Source organism: Phaenicophaeus curvirostris, chromosome 11, assembly GCF_032191515.1.
Source record: "Phaenicophaeus curvirostris isolate KB17595 chromosome 11, BPBGC_Pcur_1.0, whole genome shotgun sequence".
Taxonomy (NCBI): Eukaryota; Metazoa; Chordata; class Aves; order Cuculiformes; family Cuculidae; genus Phaenicophaeus; species Phaenicophaeus curvirostris.
The window spans coordinates 752,501-767,432 of NC_091402.1; the positions used below are offsets into that span (position 1 = coordinate 752,501).

General features: G+C 45.4%; 1 protein-coding gene across 1 annotated transcript; it reads right to left on the reverse strand.

The window, feature by feature from the left end:
* Positions 1–12,581: 12,581 nt before the first annotated feature.
* On the reverse strand, positions 12,582–13,494 carry LOC138725309 (acrosin-like). Its single transcript, XM_069866105.1, has 2 exons — positions 13,437–13,494; positions 12,582–13,204 (listed from the first exon to the last, which is right to left on the reverse strand). Exons 1-2 carry the CDS (start codon positions 13,492–13,494, stop codon positions 12,582–12,584), a joined length of 681 nt encoding a protein of 226 aa, XP_069722206.1.
* Positions 13,495–14,932: the final 1,438 nt, after the last annotated feature.

Below are 14,932 nucleotides of genomic sequence, written 5' to 3' on the forward strand. Positions count from 1 at the left end.
CCCTAACCCTCATATGTAGCAATTTAGGTTGTTAAATGGGTCACTCTCTGCTTCTGGCTGGAATTAGATAAGTTCTCACTGTACCACAATGTCTGGGAATGGAGAGAGGAAGATCCAGTGCTTAAGATACTGTGATTGTGTCTTTGATACTAGTTATCTGCAGTTACTCGGATGTACGAGATAAGGGTAAATTATCTTTTACTTCCTATTAGAAGAAAGCTGTTCAGATTCATTATTTGCTTTTACATAGCATTCCCGTGATGCATGGTATATGCCTGGAATCATGATACACACTTCATATTTGCTTATTTTTCCATGATAAAGTACAGGTGATTTAGTTAATTTAAAGAAGAAGTTATCTTTTTTTTTTTAATTCATTTTGATTAAAAAAAACCAAAAAACATACCCAAACAAACAGAAGAACCCATAGAAGACTGTTTCGGCACTTTATGGCTTTCAAGGTTTTGCAATAAGCAAAAATAAATTTTCAAGCCCTAGCCAATTCTTTGTGCTTGTCCTGTACTGGTGAACTCTTATTCATTCTGTGACTGGAGGTTAATAGTGTTGATTTTGTCTCTCATTGAAAGTTTTTAATAACATAAGTAAAGAAGATCATCTCTACACTTAGGCTGGAAATAGACTCAAACCTTTATGAAGACCTTTCTTTCTTTATTAAAACCTTTAGTAAGAAAAAAGTTGCTGTAGGTTTAGAATCTGAAATAAGAAGTGACAAATTGACTTTAATATGTCTCCCTCAGCTCTGATGTTAATATCTTCGATTGGCCAAGTCAGTGAAAGATAACAAAAAATCTTTCTACAAATATATAAATAATAAAAGGCGGACTAGGGAGACCATACAGTCCCTATTGGACACAGAAGGAACAACAGTGACAGGGGATGAGGAAAAGGCTGAGGTACTTAATGCCTTCTTTGCCTCAGTCTTTAGTTGTAAGGAGGGTTGTTCCATCTGTGTACACACCCAGGAGCTAGAGGAGCATAATGAGGCTCCCATGATCCAAGAGGAGGTGGTCAGTGCCTTGCTAGCCCGACTGGACAGCCACAAGTCTATGGGGCCGGACAGGATTCACCCTAGGGTACTGAAGGAGCTGGCGGATGTGCTGGCCAAACCCCTTTCCATCATCTTCCAACAGTCCTGGAAGACTGGGGAAGTCCCACTGGACTGAAGGCTGGCTGATGTTGTGCCCATCTACAAAAAGGGCCGCAGGGAGGACCCAGGAAACTCCAGGCCTGTCAGTCTGACCTCAGTGCCAGGGAAAGTCATGGAGCAGGTGATCTTGAGTGCTATCATGAAGCACATGCAAGAGAACCGGGTGATCAGGCCCAGTCAACATGGGTTCACAAAAGGCAGGTCTTGCCAGACTAACCTGATCGCCTTCTATGACAAAGTGACTCGGCTACTGGATGAGGGAAAGGCTGTGGATGTGGTCTTCCTGGACTTCAGCAAAGCCTTTTACACAGTTTCTCACAGCGTTCTGCTTGAGAAACTGTCAGCCTCTGGGCTGGACAGGCGCACACTCTCCTGGGTGGAAAACTGGTTGGATGGCCGGGCCCAGAGAGTGGTGGTAAATGGTGTGAAATCCAGCTGGAGGCCAGTGACAAGTGGGGTTCCCCAGGGCTCAGTGCTAGGTCCAGCCCTGTTCAATGTCTTCATCAATGATCTGGATGAAGGCATCGAGTGCACCCTTAGCAAGTTTGCGGACAACACTAAGCTGGGTGGAAGTGTCGATCTGCTGGAGGGTCGGGAGGCTCTGCAAAGGGATCTGAACAGGCCGGACCGCTGGGCAGAGTCCAATGGCATGAGGTTTAACAAGGCCAAATGCCGGGTCCTGCACTTGGGGCACAACAACCCTATGCAGTGCTACAGACTGGGAGAAGTCTGTCTAGAAAGCTGCCTGGAGGAGAGGGACCTGGGGGTGTTGGTTGACAGCCGACTGAATATGAGCCAGCAGTGTGCCCAGGTGGCCAAGAAGGCCAATGGCATCTTGGCTTGTATCAGAAACGGCGTGACCAGCAGGTCCAGGGAGGTTATCCTCCCTCTGTACTCGGCACTGGTGAGACCGCTCCTCGAATACTGTGTTCAGTTCTGGGCCCCTCACCACAAGAAGGATGTTGAGGCTCTGGAGAGAGTCCAGAGAAGAGCAACAAAGCTGGTGAAAGGGCTGGAGAACAGGCCTTATGAGGAGCGGCTGAGAGAGCTGGGGGTGTTTAGCCTGGAGAAGAGGAGGCTGAGGGGAGACCTCATTGCTCTCTACAACTACCTGAAAGGACGTTGTAGAGAGGAGGGTGCTGGCCTCTTCTCCCAAGTGACAGGGGACAGGACAGGAGAGAATGGCCTCAAGCTCCGCCAGGGGAGGTTTAGGCTAGACGTTAGGAAAAAATTCTTTACAGAAAGGGTCATTGGGCACTGGAACAGGCTGCCCAGGGAGATGGTTGAGTCACCTTCCCTGGAAGTGTTTAAGGCACGAGTGGACGAGGTGCTGAGGGATATGGTTTAGTGTTTGATAGGAACGGTTGGACTCGGTGATCCGGTGGGTCTCTTCCAACCTGGTTATTCTGTGATTCTGTGATTCATTGATCTTCAGACACTAGAAAACAGAGCAGTTACTTACTCCAGTGATGATTTCAGAGGTCATGCTTCTGTCAGCCTTTTTGACTAATCATGAAAAATAATCTGATTTTATGAAACCTCAGAAGGTAGGCTTGCTTATAAATACTAATTCCATTCAAAATGACCTCACAAAACTGAAAAGGAAAAAAGACTGAAAAACATCGTAACAGTTACAGAATATTTTATATTTCACTGAACTGCGTAACCGACCCGTATGTACCTGGCACAATGGAAACAGTGATGGTTTTGGAGAAACTATTGGCCATACAGAGCTGCCTTTGAAATGTTGTATAAGGATAAACTCATGTTTTTCAGATATTTAGATAAGATATCCAATTCAATGCTATTATTTGTTTTCCACAAGGTGCATGATGGAAAAGACAGTTCTGCGCGCTCCCTGGGAGCCTTCACCAAAAATGACTTGATGGGAGTTATCCTGAATAGCACCTCTAACCATTTGTGGATGGAGTTTAACACCAACAGATCTGATACTGCCCAAGGATCTCGGCTCACCTACAAAAGTAAGTAGCTCACAAAATGTTCTGATCGACTGTTAAGTGGGGAAACGTGTATTTCCAGCTGCAGTGATTTCTCATGGAATGGTAAAGATAATGTCCTAGAACGTACCGAAGTTCAGAGTCTGAATTTTACTTGTCTACATGTCTTGATACTTTTCAGTAATTAGTGAGCATTACTAAAAGAAAAATTGTAACCTTTCAAATATAGAAAGCATTGTTATTTTGAGGATTTAGCAGTGGGGTTTGAATAAGAGTGAATTGTGGCATCTGTGGGTTGAATATATTAGTGTTGGACTGTAGCAGATGCAGAGCCAGATATTAAAAATGGAACATTAAGTTCCTGCAGACAAATTTAAAAATATAAAAGAACAAATGAGAATAAAAAGAATGCCATGTGCTTGAGTGAACACTCTACATGTCTGCTTGTCAGGGTCAAGGTGAAGTGCGCTGGAAGAAGAGCTGAGTAAACAAGTTTTGGCAAACGGTCACTTGTCCAACAGCTTGGATGTAATTAATTGAAGTACTTAAGCTGGCAGGACAATAGGTCTTTTGGAAAGGAAAACTATGGGGAGAGATAGTTTGTTTCCAACACACAGAATGAAATTTTGTCCACCTTTCAAGGAATCTTCAAGTTCCCTTTGCCTTCAATTTGTCGTCTTTTATATCAGTTTCCATGAACCTCTACTAAATCCTTCAGAGCAGAGCAGCACATCATAATGTGACACAGAAATGGAATCACGGCTGTTTCTAATGCATCTGCTGATTTCCCTTTGGATTGGAGCCAGCTGTGGAATAAGCAGAAATAATTTCATAATGTGGAATAAGCAGAAATAATAAGCAGTGACCCAGTTAGCCAAGAAAGCCAATGGCATCTTGGCTTGGATCAGAAACGGCACGACCAGCAGGTCCAGGGAGGTTCTTCTCCCTCTGTACTCAGCACTGGTGAGACCGCTCCTCGAATTCTGTGTTCACTTCTGGGCCCCTCCCCACAAGAAGGATGTTGAGGCTCTGGAGCAAGTCCAGAGAAGAGCAACGGAGCTGGGGAAGGGGCTGGAGAACAGGCGTTATGAGGAACAGCTGAGAGAGCTGGGGGTGTTTAGCCTGAAGAAGAGGAGGCTGAGGGGAGACCTCATGGCTCTCTGCAACTACCTGAGAGGAGGTTGTGGAGAGGAGGGAGCTGGCCTCTTCTCCCAAGGGACAGGGCACAGGACGAGAGGGAATGGCCTCAAGCTCCGCCAGGGGAGGTTTAGGCTGGACATTAGGAAAAAAATTTTCACACAAAGGGTCACTGAGCACTGGCAGAGGCTGCCCAGGGAGGGGGTTGATTCACCTTCCCTGGAGGGGTTTAAGGGACAGGTGGATGAGGTGCCGAGGGATGTGGGTTAGTGATTGATGGGAATGGTTGGACTCGATGATCCTGTGGGTCTTTTCCAGCCTAGTGATTCTGTGATTTTGTGTGTAATTTACTTTCTCTTCTGTCTTTCCACTGTACCAGGTAAATCTGAAATTTTATCATTCTACCTTTGGTGTTTTCTTCTGACAGAACTGTAAAGGAAAGGAAGGTTTCTGTGGCTAGATGAAATGCATTATAGAGCTGGGCTTTCTTTTCAAATTTTCTTTTTTTTTTTTACCTATAGAGACCATTGAATTTTTCCTTTGAAAAAAAAGTAACAAAACATTTGTTTTGAAAACAGTCTTATTTCAAGAGCTCTGATTTCAAGGGTCTTGAATCAATTCCTTTCAAATTCTGCTGCAATGATCAGTTCCACCTACCATCTAGATATAGCGTTGTATTTAATGATGGAGTTTTACTTCGTTTCTGAACCCAATAGCTTTATTTTCGTCGAGTTGTAGAATCATGGAATCATTAGGTTGGAAAGGACCCATATCTTTGAATGACTGAAGTGCAGATGAAGAGGTGTTTTCTTTTAAAATCGCAGGTATTTACCTGCATTAGCAGATGTTTTCTCTCTCTTTCATGAAGACACACAAATTCTGTTCCCAGTCTCCTGGGCTTCCCCATGGTAGATAGCACATTGCTTGTGGTAGGTGTAGGAAATGTATGTTAAGCTAAGTAAAAGGTGCTGCTCACTCTCATACAAACAGTCCCTCACCTCGCATAAGGGTTCAGTCGTGACCAGCAGTATCTCCCGCAGGTAAAACTTTAGTTGGAAACTAGCCCAGCGATGCCCCCTTAGGTGAGGGGGAGGGTTCAGTGCTGAGCAGTCAGAAGCGTTAAAGTTGTGACCCCCCATATTTCAGAGGATTCTTGTATCGTGCCCTGAATGAAAGTGTATGATACACCGTGCCGAGTAAGAGCTGAAGCTGCATTGTTTCCAAGATCTAGGAAAATAAACGTTACATCTGGTGTCACCTGAATTGGATTCTGCTTTTCTGAGGAGCTAGATTTTGGTGAAATATCGTGATCCACTGGTTATAAATAGTTCCAAAAAAGCCTTCGCAAGCATGAGGAGGAGCCAAAAGAATAGAAGGAAGTGTTGCTGGATTCCAAGGCGAAATTGGCAAAGCAAACCGATGGCAGCAGAACAGAGGAATGGAAAGAGAAAGAGCGTCTGCAGAAGGTACTAGGATGGTCCTTTTCTATTGCATTTGTGCGTACTTTTGTTATATTAATTTTGTACAGAGGGCCACTACAGCTTGTTTCAGTGGATAGTGGCGAAATTCTAAGAGTGGCAGTTACCGTGTTTGGTTTTGGATTTGCCCCTGAAACCTTTTCTAGTAGTCTGAAGATGTTTAATTCTGTCTCTTCCAAGCCCAGCTGGGTAGCCTTTGCTGTGGCCATTGCTGAAAGGACATAAATTATGTCTAATAAGACGTGCAAGGCATCTGTAACGCTTCTTGTGTGCTCCCAAAATCTGAATCAGTGAGTGTGTTTTTCTTTAAAGAGGTCAATGCACAATTAGTCAAGTCCAAACTTTGGATGATAAATTGACCAAACTGTGAGTAACTCATTGGGTGTACGTGTCGATGGTCTCATCACTAATACAGCAAGTAAGTTTCAGCTTTGTTCCTTAAAAAGTAGGGTTCCAAACATCACTAATAGTATGCTAAATTTTTTAAATTCCTGTATCTTTTTAATCTTGCAAGGTCATTTGGTAGGGATGGCACCTCGTTGATACACTAGTGATTATAGAAATGTATTTTCAGAATCTGTTTACAGTCTCAACGCTTACTAAAATGTGTAGATTCTGAGCCTGGAATGCTGAATTGATCAGCGAGGCAAATCTTAAGACTTCATGATCGTCTGTGGCGTGTTAGGTCTTCCTACTGTGTGTGAATTAAAGAGTACAGTGAATTAGGAGATGATTAGATTATATCCTCTGCCTTGTGTACTGACTGTGCTGCTTTTGGCATCAAACTCATTTCAGGTGTGGAAAACTGGAAAGCTTCACAACTGTAATGTGGTGATACCAAGGCACGTGATCTTTTTTTTTTTTTGGCCTGGAAGTGATGCTACAGAAAGGTGGTTGAGCTCCTGCTTCTGCTGACAAAGAACAAAATGAAGCTGCTGAGAAAGGCAAAGACGACTTGAGAGACCAGAGTGGAAGACAAAGCATGGCGAATAAATATGTATCTGGTGCGACGTGTTCATTGGATAGAAATGGAAAATACAGTTCACTTGGTGTACTGAAAGTTTCTTTGCTGAAATAGGCAATGTGAGAGAATTGGAAAACTGAGAGAACTCGTGGGTTGTTATAGAGGCAGTTTAGTTGGTAAAGCAAAAGCTGCAAATGCCAGCAAAGCAAACCAAGGAATTAATTTTTCACTTTGCAGCAGCAGGCAGGTGTTCAGCTGTGTCCAAGGAAAGCAAGGATCCATCCCATGTAATGGGAAGACATTCCCACATGTTTGGGGAGACAGTCACCATCACTCTGAATGTCCCTTTCTTCCTTCCTTTGCCCCAGCTTTATATGCTGAGCATGATGTCCTGTGGGATGGAAGATGCCTTTGGTAGTTGGGGTCAGGAGTCCTGACTGTCCCCTCCCAGCTACTCGTGCACTCTCTGCCTCCTTGGGGTTGTGTGAGGAGTGGAAAAGGCCTTGCTCTGTGTAAGCACAAATTGCAAGGAATTGAAAGAACATTGTTCTCATTCTAAATCCAAAACACAGCACTGCTCCAGATACTGTGAAGAAAATTAACACTATTTGAGCTGAAACTAGGATATAAATGAACAGGATATGTACTGGATATAGGCTGTGACTTGCAATCAGCAAAAGCAAAACCAAAAAAGTTTTATTCCCAGTTTTGTAGCTGAACAAGCTATGCCAGTTGCGTGCCTGTTCTGTGGAAATTTGTAAAGCTCTTGAGGTTCGTGATGGCCCACAGATGTTTAAATACTGTTTTTTGTCAATATATTTAGAGAAACGAGGCTGTCCAGTCTTTGAATGTTTACTTAAATACATTTGTTTAGGATGGGCTTTAAAAAAAAAAAAAGAAAGCAAAATTTGAAAAGGATTTTGATAATTCCCAGAAAATATCTGCTTGTGGTGCTATGTCCCACGTAACTTAAAAGTCATGCAAGGTTGAGCTCGTATGGCTTTTTGCGGCAGTTGTAGAGCTAATGCTGTTATTGGGTGCACTGTGATGGATCTGCACTGATGTCCTTCACAAACATGCTGTTTCTGGTCATTAATTCATATGTACATGCTGAGCTTTGCTGTTCTCAGCTCTTGTATTTCTTGTTTATTTTGAACTGCTCCCAGCAATTCTGAATCTCATGCTTGTTAACTGCATCTCTGCTGTATTCTTAAATACTATCAAATATAGCAATTCAACAAGGGTAACTTTTCCATCATACACCTGGGACGGATTAACCCTCGGCACTGGGAAAGGCAAGGAGATTAAACAGCTGGAATTTGCTCTGCTGGAAAGGAGCTGGAGTCCTGACTGATGAGCAGCTGACGATGGGCAGCGTACCTTGACACGAATGATGACTAACAGCGAGCTGAGCTCTACTAACGAGGCTGCAGCCAGTAGATCAAAGGAAGTGGTTATTGCCCTGTTCTTGATACTTGTTAGGCCATATCTGGAATGTTGTGTCTCATTTTCTTCTCCTGGAGACTTGAAAGCAAGTGCAGTAGAGCTCTGCCAAGAGCTGAAGGATGCTGAAGTGCTTGTGCTGTGAGGAGAGGCAAAGGTGAGAAAGGCTGGAGAAGAAATAGTGTCGGGGGAATCTAGTCATACCCCTCAAATACTGTGGGAAAGGATTAAGAAGACAGAACCAAGCCCTTTGTGGAGGTGCTGGGCAGGAACATGAATTCAAACGGGGGAATTTCCTACTTGCCATAAGGAAGTTTTTCCCTGTGAGAGCAGTCAAGCGGTGGAGCAGGTTCTCGGGGAGTTGGGGGGAATCTACATTCATGTTTTTAAGACCCGTGTCGACAAACCCCTGTGCAATAGCATTCAGCATCAACTGTGTTTGGAACAGAAGAGTTGGCATCAGGCTCCTAAATTATTCTGTGATGCTCTCCGTAATCATTTTAATAAGTTCTGAGATATAGATGCAAAAGTTGTTTTTCCTCCGATGATTATTAGCGGTGCTGGGTTTGGAAAGAGTTGCATAGCATAAAGTGTGACCTCAGAAGATGCGTTTCCCTATTTTCTAGAAACAACATTATCCTGCGATTGCAGAATCTGATGAAGTTCAGGGATAAAGGCTCCGAACTGAACAGAAGAGTCAGGCAAGTTGCATTAACAGGTGAGAAGGAAGAAGGAAGAAAACAAATAAAGGTACATTTATTTAAGAATTCCACAAGTTTTATGTTTATTTATGAAGGAATGATTTGGGTGGTAGGAAAATCTTGCTTTTTTAACCTTTATTACAAGTTGGTTTTCATAGAATTGTAGAATAACCAGGTTGGAAGAGACCCACCGGATCATCAAGTCCAACCATTCCTATCAAACACTAAACCATGCCCCTTAGCACCTCATCCACCCGTGCCTTAAACACCTCCAGGAAAGGTGAATCAACCACCGCCCTGGGCAGCCTGTTCCAGTGCCCAATGACCCTTTCTGTGAAGAATTTTTTCCTAATGTCCAGCCGAAATCTCCCCTGGCGGAGCTTGAGGCCATTCTCTCCTGTCCTGTCCCCTGTCACTTGGGAGAAAAGGCCATCACCCTCCTCTCTACAACCTCCTTTCAGGTAGTTGTAGACAGCAATGAGGTCTCCCCTCAGCCTCCACTTAACTGATTTAACCGACTCAACCGACTTATCCTCCTTAACAAGACTTAACCGACTTACTAGACTTAAAAGACTTTACCAGACTTAACTGACTTAAATTACTTAAATGACTTAATCAGAGTTAACCAACTTAACCAGACTTAACCATATTACACAAGACTTAACCAGTCTAAAAGTCTAAACCAGTTTAAACCACCTCATAACCGAATTAACCGCCTTATACCAGACTTAACTGCTTTATACCAGACTTAACCAGTCTACACAAGTCTATACCAGCCTAAACCATCTTATACCAGACTTAACTACCTTGTACCAGACTTAACCAGTCTACACCACCTTATACGAGACTTAACCGCCTGATACCAGACTTAACCAGTCACAACCACTCTAAACCACCTAATACCCGACTTAACTGCCTTATCCCAGACTTAGTAAGTCTAAATCGTCTTATATCAGGCTTAAAGACTTAATCAAACTTAACCACACTTAACCAACGTAAATGATTTAACTGACTAAATAAAAACTTCACCGACTTAACTGGCTAAACAAGACAAAATGGACTTAACTGATTTAACTGACTTACCGACTTAAATGTTTTAACCAACTTAACAAGACTTAACTGAGTTAACAACATTAACTGACATATACAGGCTTACCCGAATCGTTAGGGTTAGGGTTGGGTGAGGGTTAGGGTAAGGTTTAGGGGTAAGGGAGCCATTAGGGTTAGGGTTAGGTTTTAGTGTTAGGGTTAGGTTTAAGGTTAGGGGTTGGGGTTAGGGTTTAGGGTCAGGGTTAGGATTTAGAGTTAGGGTTACATTTATGTTTAGCATTAGAGTTAGGGTGAAGTTGAGCGTTAGGGTTACAGTTAAGGTTTAGAATTAGAGTTAGGGAGCCATTAGGATTAGGGTTAGGGTTAGCATTAGGGTTAGCGATTAGGGTTAGGGTTAGGGTTAGGATTAGGGTTGGGGTTAGGGTTAGGTTTTAGTGTTAGGGTTCTATTTAAGGTAAGGGTTAGTGTAAGGGTTAGGGTTAGGGTTAGGGTTAGGGTTAGGGTTAGGGAACCATTAGGGTTAGCCTTTGGGTTAGGGGTTAGGGTTAGGTTTATGGTATGGGTTAGGATTAGGATTTAGAGTTAGAGTTAGGGTTGTGATTAGGGTTAGGGTTACGGTTAGGATTAAGGTTAGGGATAGGTTTAGGGAGCCATTAGAGTTAGGGCTAGGGTCAGGTTTCGGGTTAGGGTTAGGGAACCATTAGGGTTAGGGTTAGGGTTTAGGGTTAGGGAGATATTTGGGTTAGGTTTTGGGTTTAGGGTTAGTGTTTGGGAGCCATTAGGGTTAGGGTAGGGTGAAGGTTAGGGTTAGGGTTAGGGTTAGGGTTAGGGTTAGGGTTAGGGTTAGGGTTAGGGTTAGGGTCAGCGTTTGGCTTAGGGTTAGCTTTAGGGTTAGGGTTACGGTTTGGTTTAGTGTTAGGATTAGGGAACCGTTAGAGTTAGCCTTTGGGTTAGGGTTTAGGGTTATATTTATGGTATGGGTTAGGATTAGGGTTAGGTTTAGGATTTAGAGTTTGGGTTAGGGTTAGGGTTATGATTAGGGTTAGGGTTAGGTTTATGGTTAGGCGTTAGGGTTACGGTTAGGATTAAGGTTAGGGATAGGCTTAGGGAGCCGTTAGAGTTAGGGTTAGGGATTTGGTGGGGGTTATGTTTTGAGTTTAGGGTTAGGGTTAGGGTTATAGGGTTAGGGTTAGGGTCACTTTTAGGGTTAGCAATTAAGGTTAGGGTTAGGGTTTGAATTAGAGATAGGTGTTAGGGTTATGGTATAGCGTTAGGGTTTAGGGTTAGGGTTTGGTTAAGCATTTGGGTTAAGGTTAGGAATAGGATTAGTGTCTGGGTGCCATTAGGGTTACAGTTGGTGTAAGGGTTAGGGTTTTTGTTTTCGTTAGGGTTAGACATTGGGTTACTTTTAAGGTTAGGGGTTTGGATAAGGGTTTGGGATAGGAGTAGAGTTTGGGTTAGGCTTAGAAGTTTGGAAAGGATTAGGGTTAGGGTTAGGGTTAGATTTAAGGTTAGGGTTAGGATTAGGGTTAGGGTTAGACTTAGAGTTAGAGTTACAGTTAGAGTTAGATTTAGAGCTTTGCAGTAAAAGCGCTATAAGAGAAGACATTCAGAAGCACCAGAATTCCATGCTAGCATCTTCCCTGTGGGAGTTATTCAATGTTTCAAAAGCACCTTAATAGACACAGTTAAGTCAGAATTCACTAGCCTACACTAAAACGTTCTGTTAGTAGTGCTTTGCAGCTTTGCAGAGAAAGCGCTTCCAGAGAAGACTCTAACAAGAGCCATCATTTGATCGTAGCAGCATTCCTGCGGTACTTGTGCTGAACGCTCTGAAATTTCGAAGTGACGCCTTAAAAGCCATGGAGATGTTACAGTTCACAAGACTAGACTGAAAGTTCTACAAGTCGTGCTTTGCAGTGAAAGCACTATAAGAGAAGACATTCAGAAGCAGCAGCATTCCATGCTAGCATCGTCCCTGTGGGAGTTATTCAATTTTCCTAAAACACCTTAATATTCACAGTTAAGTCACAATTCACTAGCATACAAAAAAACATTCTGTTAGTCAAGCTTTGCAGCTCGCAATGTGAAGGGCTCCATCTCAAAGCATGCCAAGAGACAGAAATGACTCCAGCTCCCAGCGTATGGCCAGGCAAAGGACATCAGATCCATGCATGCCACTGGGCAACGAAAACCAGCTCTCAGCATCGATTCCATGTGGGATCAAACAATCCAGATCCCAACATGCCGTGTGGTAAAAGACTTATTATATCAAAAATCCCCACTTAGGGTGAAGGAATCAAGTTTGCAGCAGGCTGTGGGATGAAGCACTCCAGCTCCCAGCATATTGTGGGGTGAGGAACTGAATCTTTTGCCGCACTGTAATGGAGAAGCACTCCAGGTCCCTGTGTGACGTGTGGGAAGAACTCCCACTCCCAGCACTATGCAGGCTGAAGGGATCTTCCTGGATGGAATTTTTTCAGACTTTGATTCGGAAGCATGTTACAGCTTCTTGAGGTGGATTGCAAATTTAAAATAGCTGCTATCTATTCATCAGTAGATTAACCATTTATTCATCCATTGATTAACAAAGCAATTCAAAGCTATTCAACAAGACTTCGTATTACTCAATCTATAACCTAACTACAGATAACAAATGGGCAAAGTTGTCTGTTCTGCCCCTCAAGCCTTTCCAGCCCATGAGAACTGCAGGAGCTCCCACATCAATTTAAAGAATGCCACGAGCTTCTGGCACGGGAATGGACAGGGTGTAGCGCTGGCGGTCTGCATAGACTCGTGAAGGATTGCTGGGGTGAGCGCTGGCGGTGGGGTTGGCACAGGACTTCCTGCTGGCTGCAACTCAATCTGTTCCAGGATCCAGTTGAAGAAATGCTGAGTGGAGACGTAGACCCCAGCCGACGGACTCTGGCGGAGCCTCTGCCCAAGCTGGTCACTCCCACCAGCCTGAAGTGCCCAGTCCATGGATCCCAAAAGATGAGAGGACCGCCACTGACTCCCGCAAGAAAACGGGGTGCCAGTCTGCCACGGTGCTGCAGGCTGGGCACCTGCCAGCGTGGCAGGGATGTCCCTGTTCGCTGGCGCTCCTGACCTGGCCTCGATGAAGCAGTGGGCAGCTATAAGGACCCACTCTGGGCTGATGATGGTCCCTCCGCATACGTGCCACTTATCGGCTGCCCAGGGGCTCTGCATGCTGACGACCCAGGGCCAGGCCCCGGCCTGGGCAACTCTGCTTCCAATGACACGAGACATGCTGTAGCCGTGATCCATCAGAGGCAGTCCGCAGTCTGTGGAGACCAGAAACTCGTGACTGTCCTACTCGGTGCCCCTGGGATTCCTTTAGCCCTGCACAGGAGTTGTGCCAGCTGTGTGGGTGCTGGCGGGGACCAGCGCCTCCCACCCGGGGTCGGGGGAGCTGAGATGTGGCCACAAGGGACGAGCGGGCACCCTCCAGCAAACCCCAGCAGAGCCGCCCCTGCTCCCTCCCCGAGCCTCGGACCACTCACTCGCAGGTGTCACCTGTGCCCTGCACGGACTGGCACAGAGACAGCAGGATAAGGACTAGGAGCATGCGCATGGTGCCAGTGACTTGTGGCACCACAGTGACTGAAAAGTTGTTTCCACCAGGACGACAGTCGACAGGGTGCCTGCAGCGCTGTCGCTGCCCGCAGAGCCCTCAGCCCCGGGCTGATGTTACAGATGCTCTGGTTGTTGGTGCCGGGCACATGGGGCGGGGGGCAGCGTTGGGTGATGCAATCGGGAGAGGAGATGTGGTGGGGGGCAGAAGCTCAGGTTGGATCCGCCTGACTGCCTCGCTGGATGCTCTGCTGTCCAGATCCCACCGTGGCATGGGGAAAATGACTTATTATACCAAAAATAAATGCCATAGTGTGAAGGAATCAAGCTGGCATCCTGCTATGGGGTGAAGGACTCCAGCTCCCAGCGTGTCACAGACTGAAAGTGTCCAGATCCCAGCATACAGTGGCATGAAAGACCTCATCTCCCAGCTCGCCGTGGGGTGAACACTCCAGCTCTCACATGCCATAAGATGGGGAACTGCAGCTCCCAGCTCCCCAGAAGATGGATCACTCCTGCTCCTAGCATCTAAGGGGCGGGACGGGCAGAGGAAATGACTCCAGCTCCCAGCATGCTTTGGGTTGGGGGAATCCAGCTGCCAACATGCTGCAGCGTGAAGAACACCAGCTCTCAATGTGTTTTGGGATGCAGGGCTCCATCTCCAAGCATTCTGGTCATTGAATGATTCCAGCTCGCAGCACGTTGTCGAGTGATGGACTTGAGCGCCCAGGTGTGCTGCTGGGGAGAGGACTGCAGCTCGCAGCATGTCGTGGAGAAAAGGACTCCAGTGCGAGTGTGTTGCAGGTGGAACGATGCAAGCACCCTTCACGCTGAGGTGTGAGGGACTCTGGCTTCTGGCTCGGCATGAGGGGAAGGACTGTAGCTCCTAGCACCCCACAGGGTGATGTCCTCCAGCTCCCAACATGCTCTGGAGTGAAGGACTCAACTGGCAGCGTGCTAGAGGGCGAGAACTCCCCTTGTGGCATGGCCTGGGGTGAAGGACACCCCCTGCAGCATGGGGTGAAGCACTCCAGCTCCCAGCATATTGTGGGGTGAGGAACTGAATCTTCTGCCCCACTGCCTGGAGAAGCACTCCAGGTCCCAGTGTGACGTCTGGAAGGATTCCAACTCCCAGAATATGCAGGCTGAAGGACTCTTCCTGGAATATTTTGAGACCGATTTAGCAGCACTTTACCGCTTGTTGAGGTGGATCGCAAATTTAAAATATCTGCTATCTATTACCATTTATTCATACATTAATTAAATCTTAATTCAAAGCTATTCAACGACACCTTCTGTACTGGAATCAATAACCTAAGTATAGATAGAAACTGGTCAAGGTTGTCCATTTTGCTGCTCAAGGCTTTCCATCCTACAGAAACTGCAGGAGCTCCCGCATCAATTTAAAGAATGCCACCAGCTTCTGGCACGGAAACGGA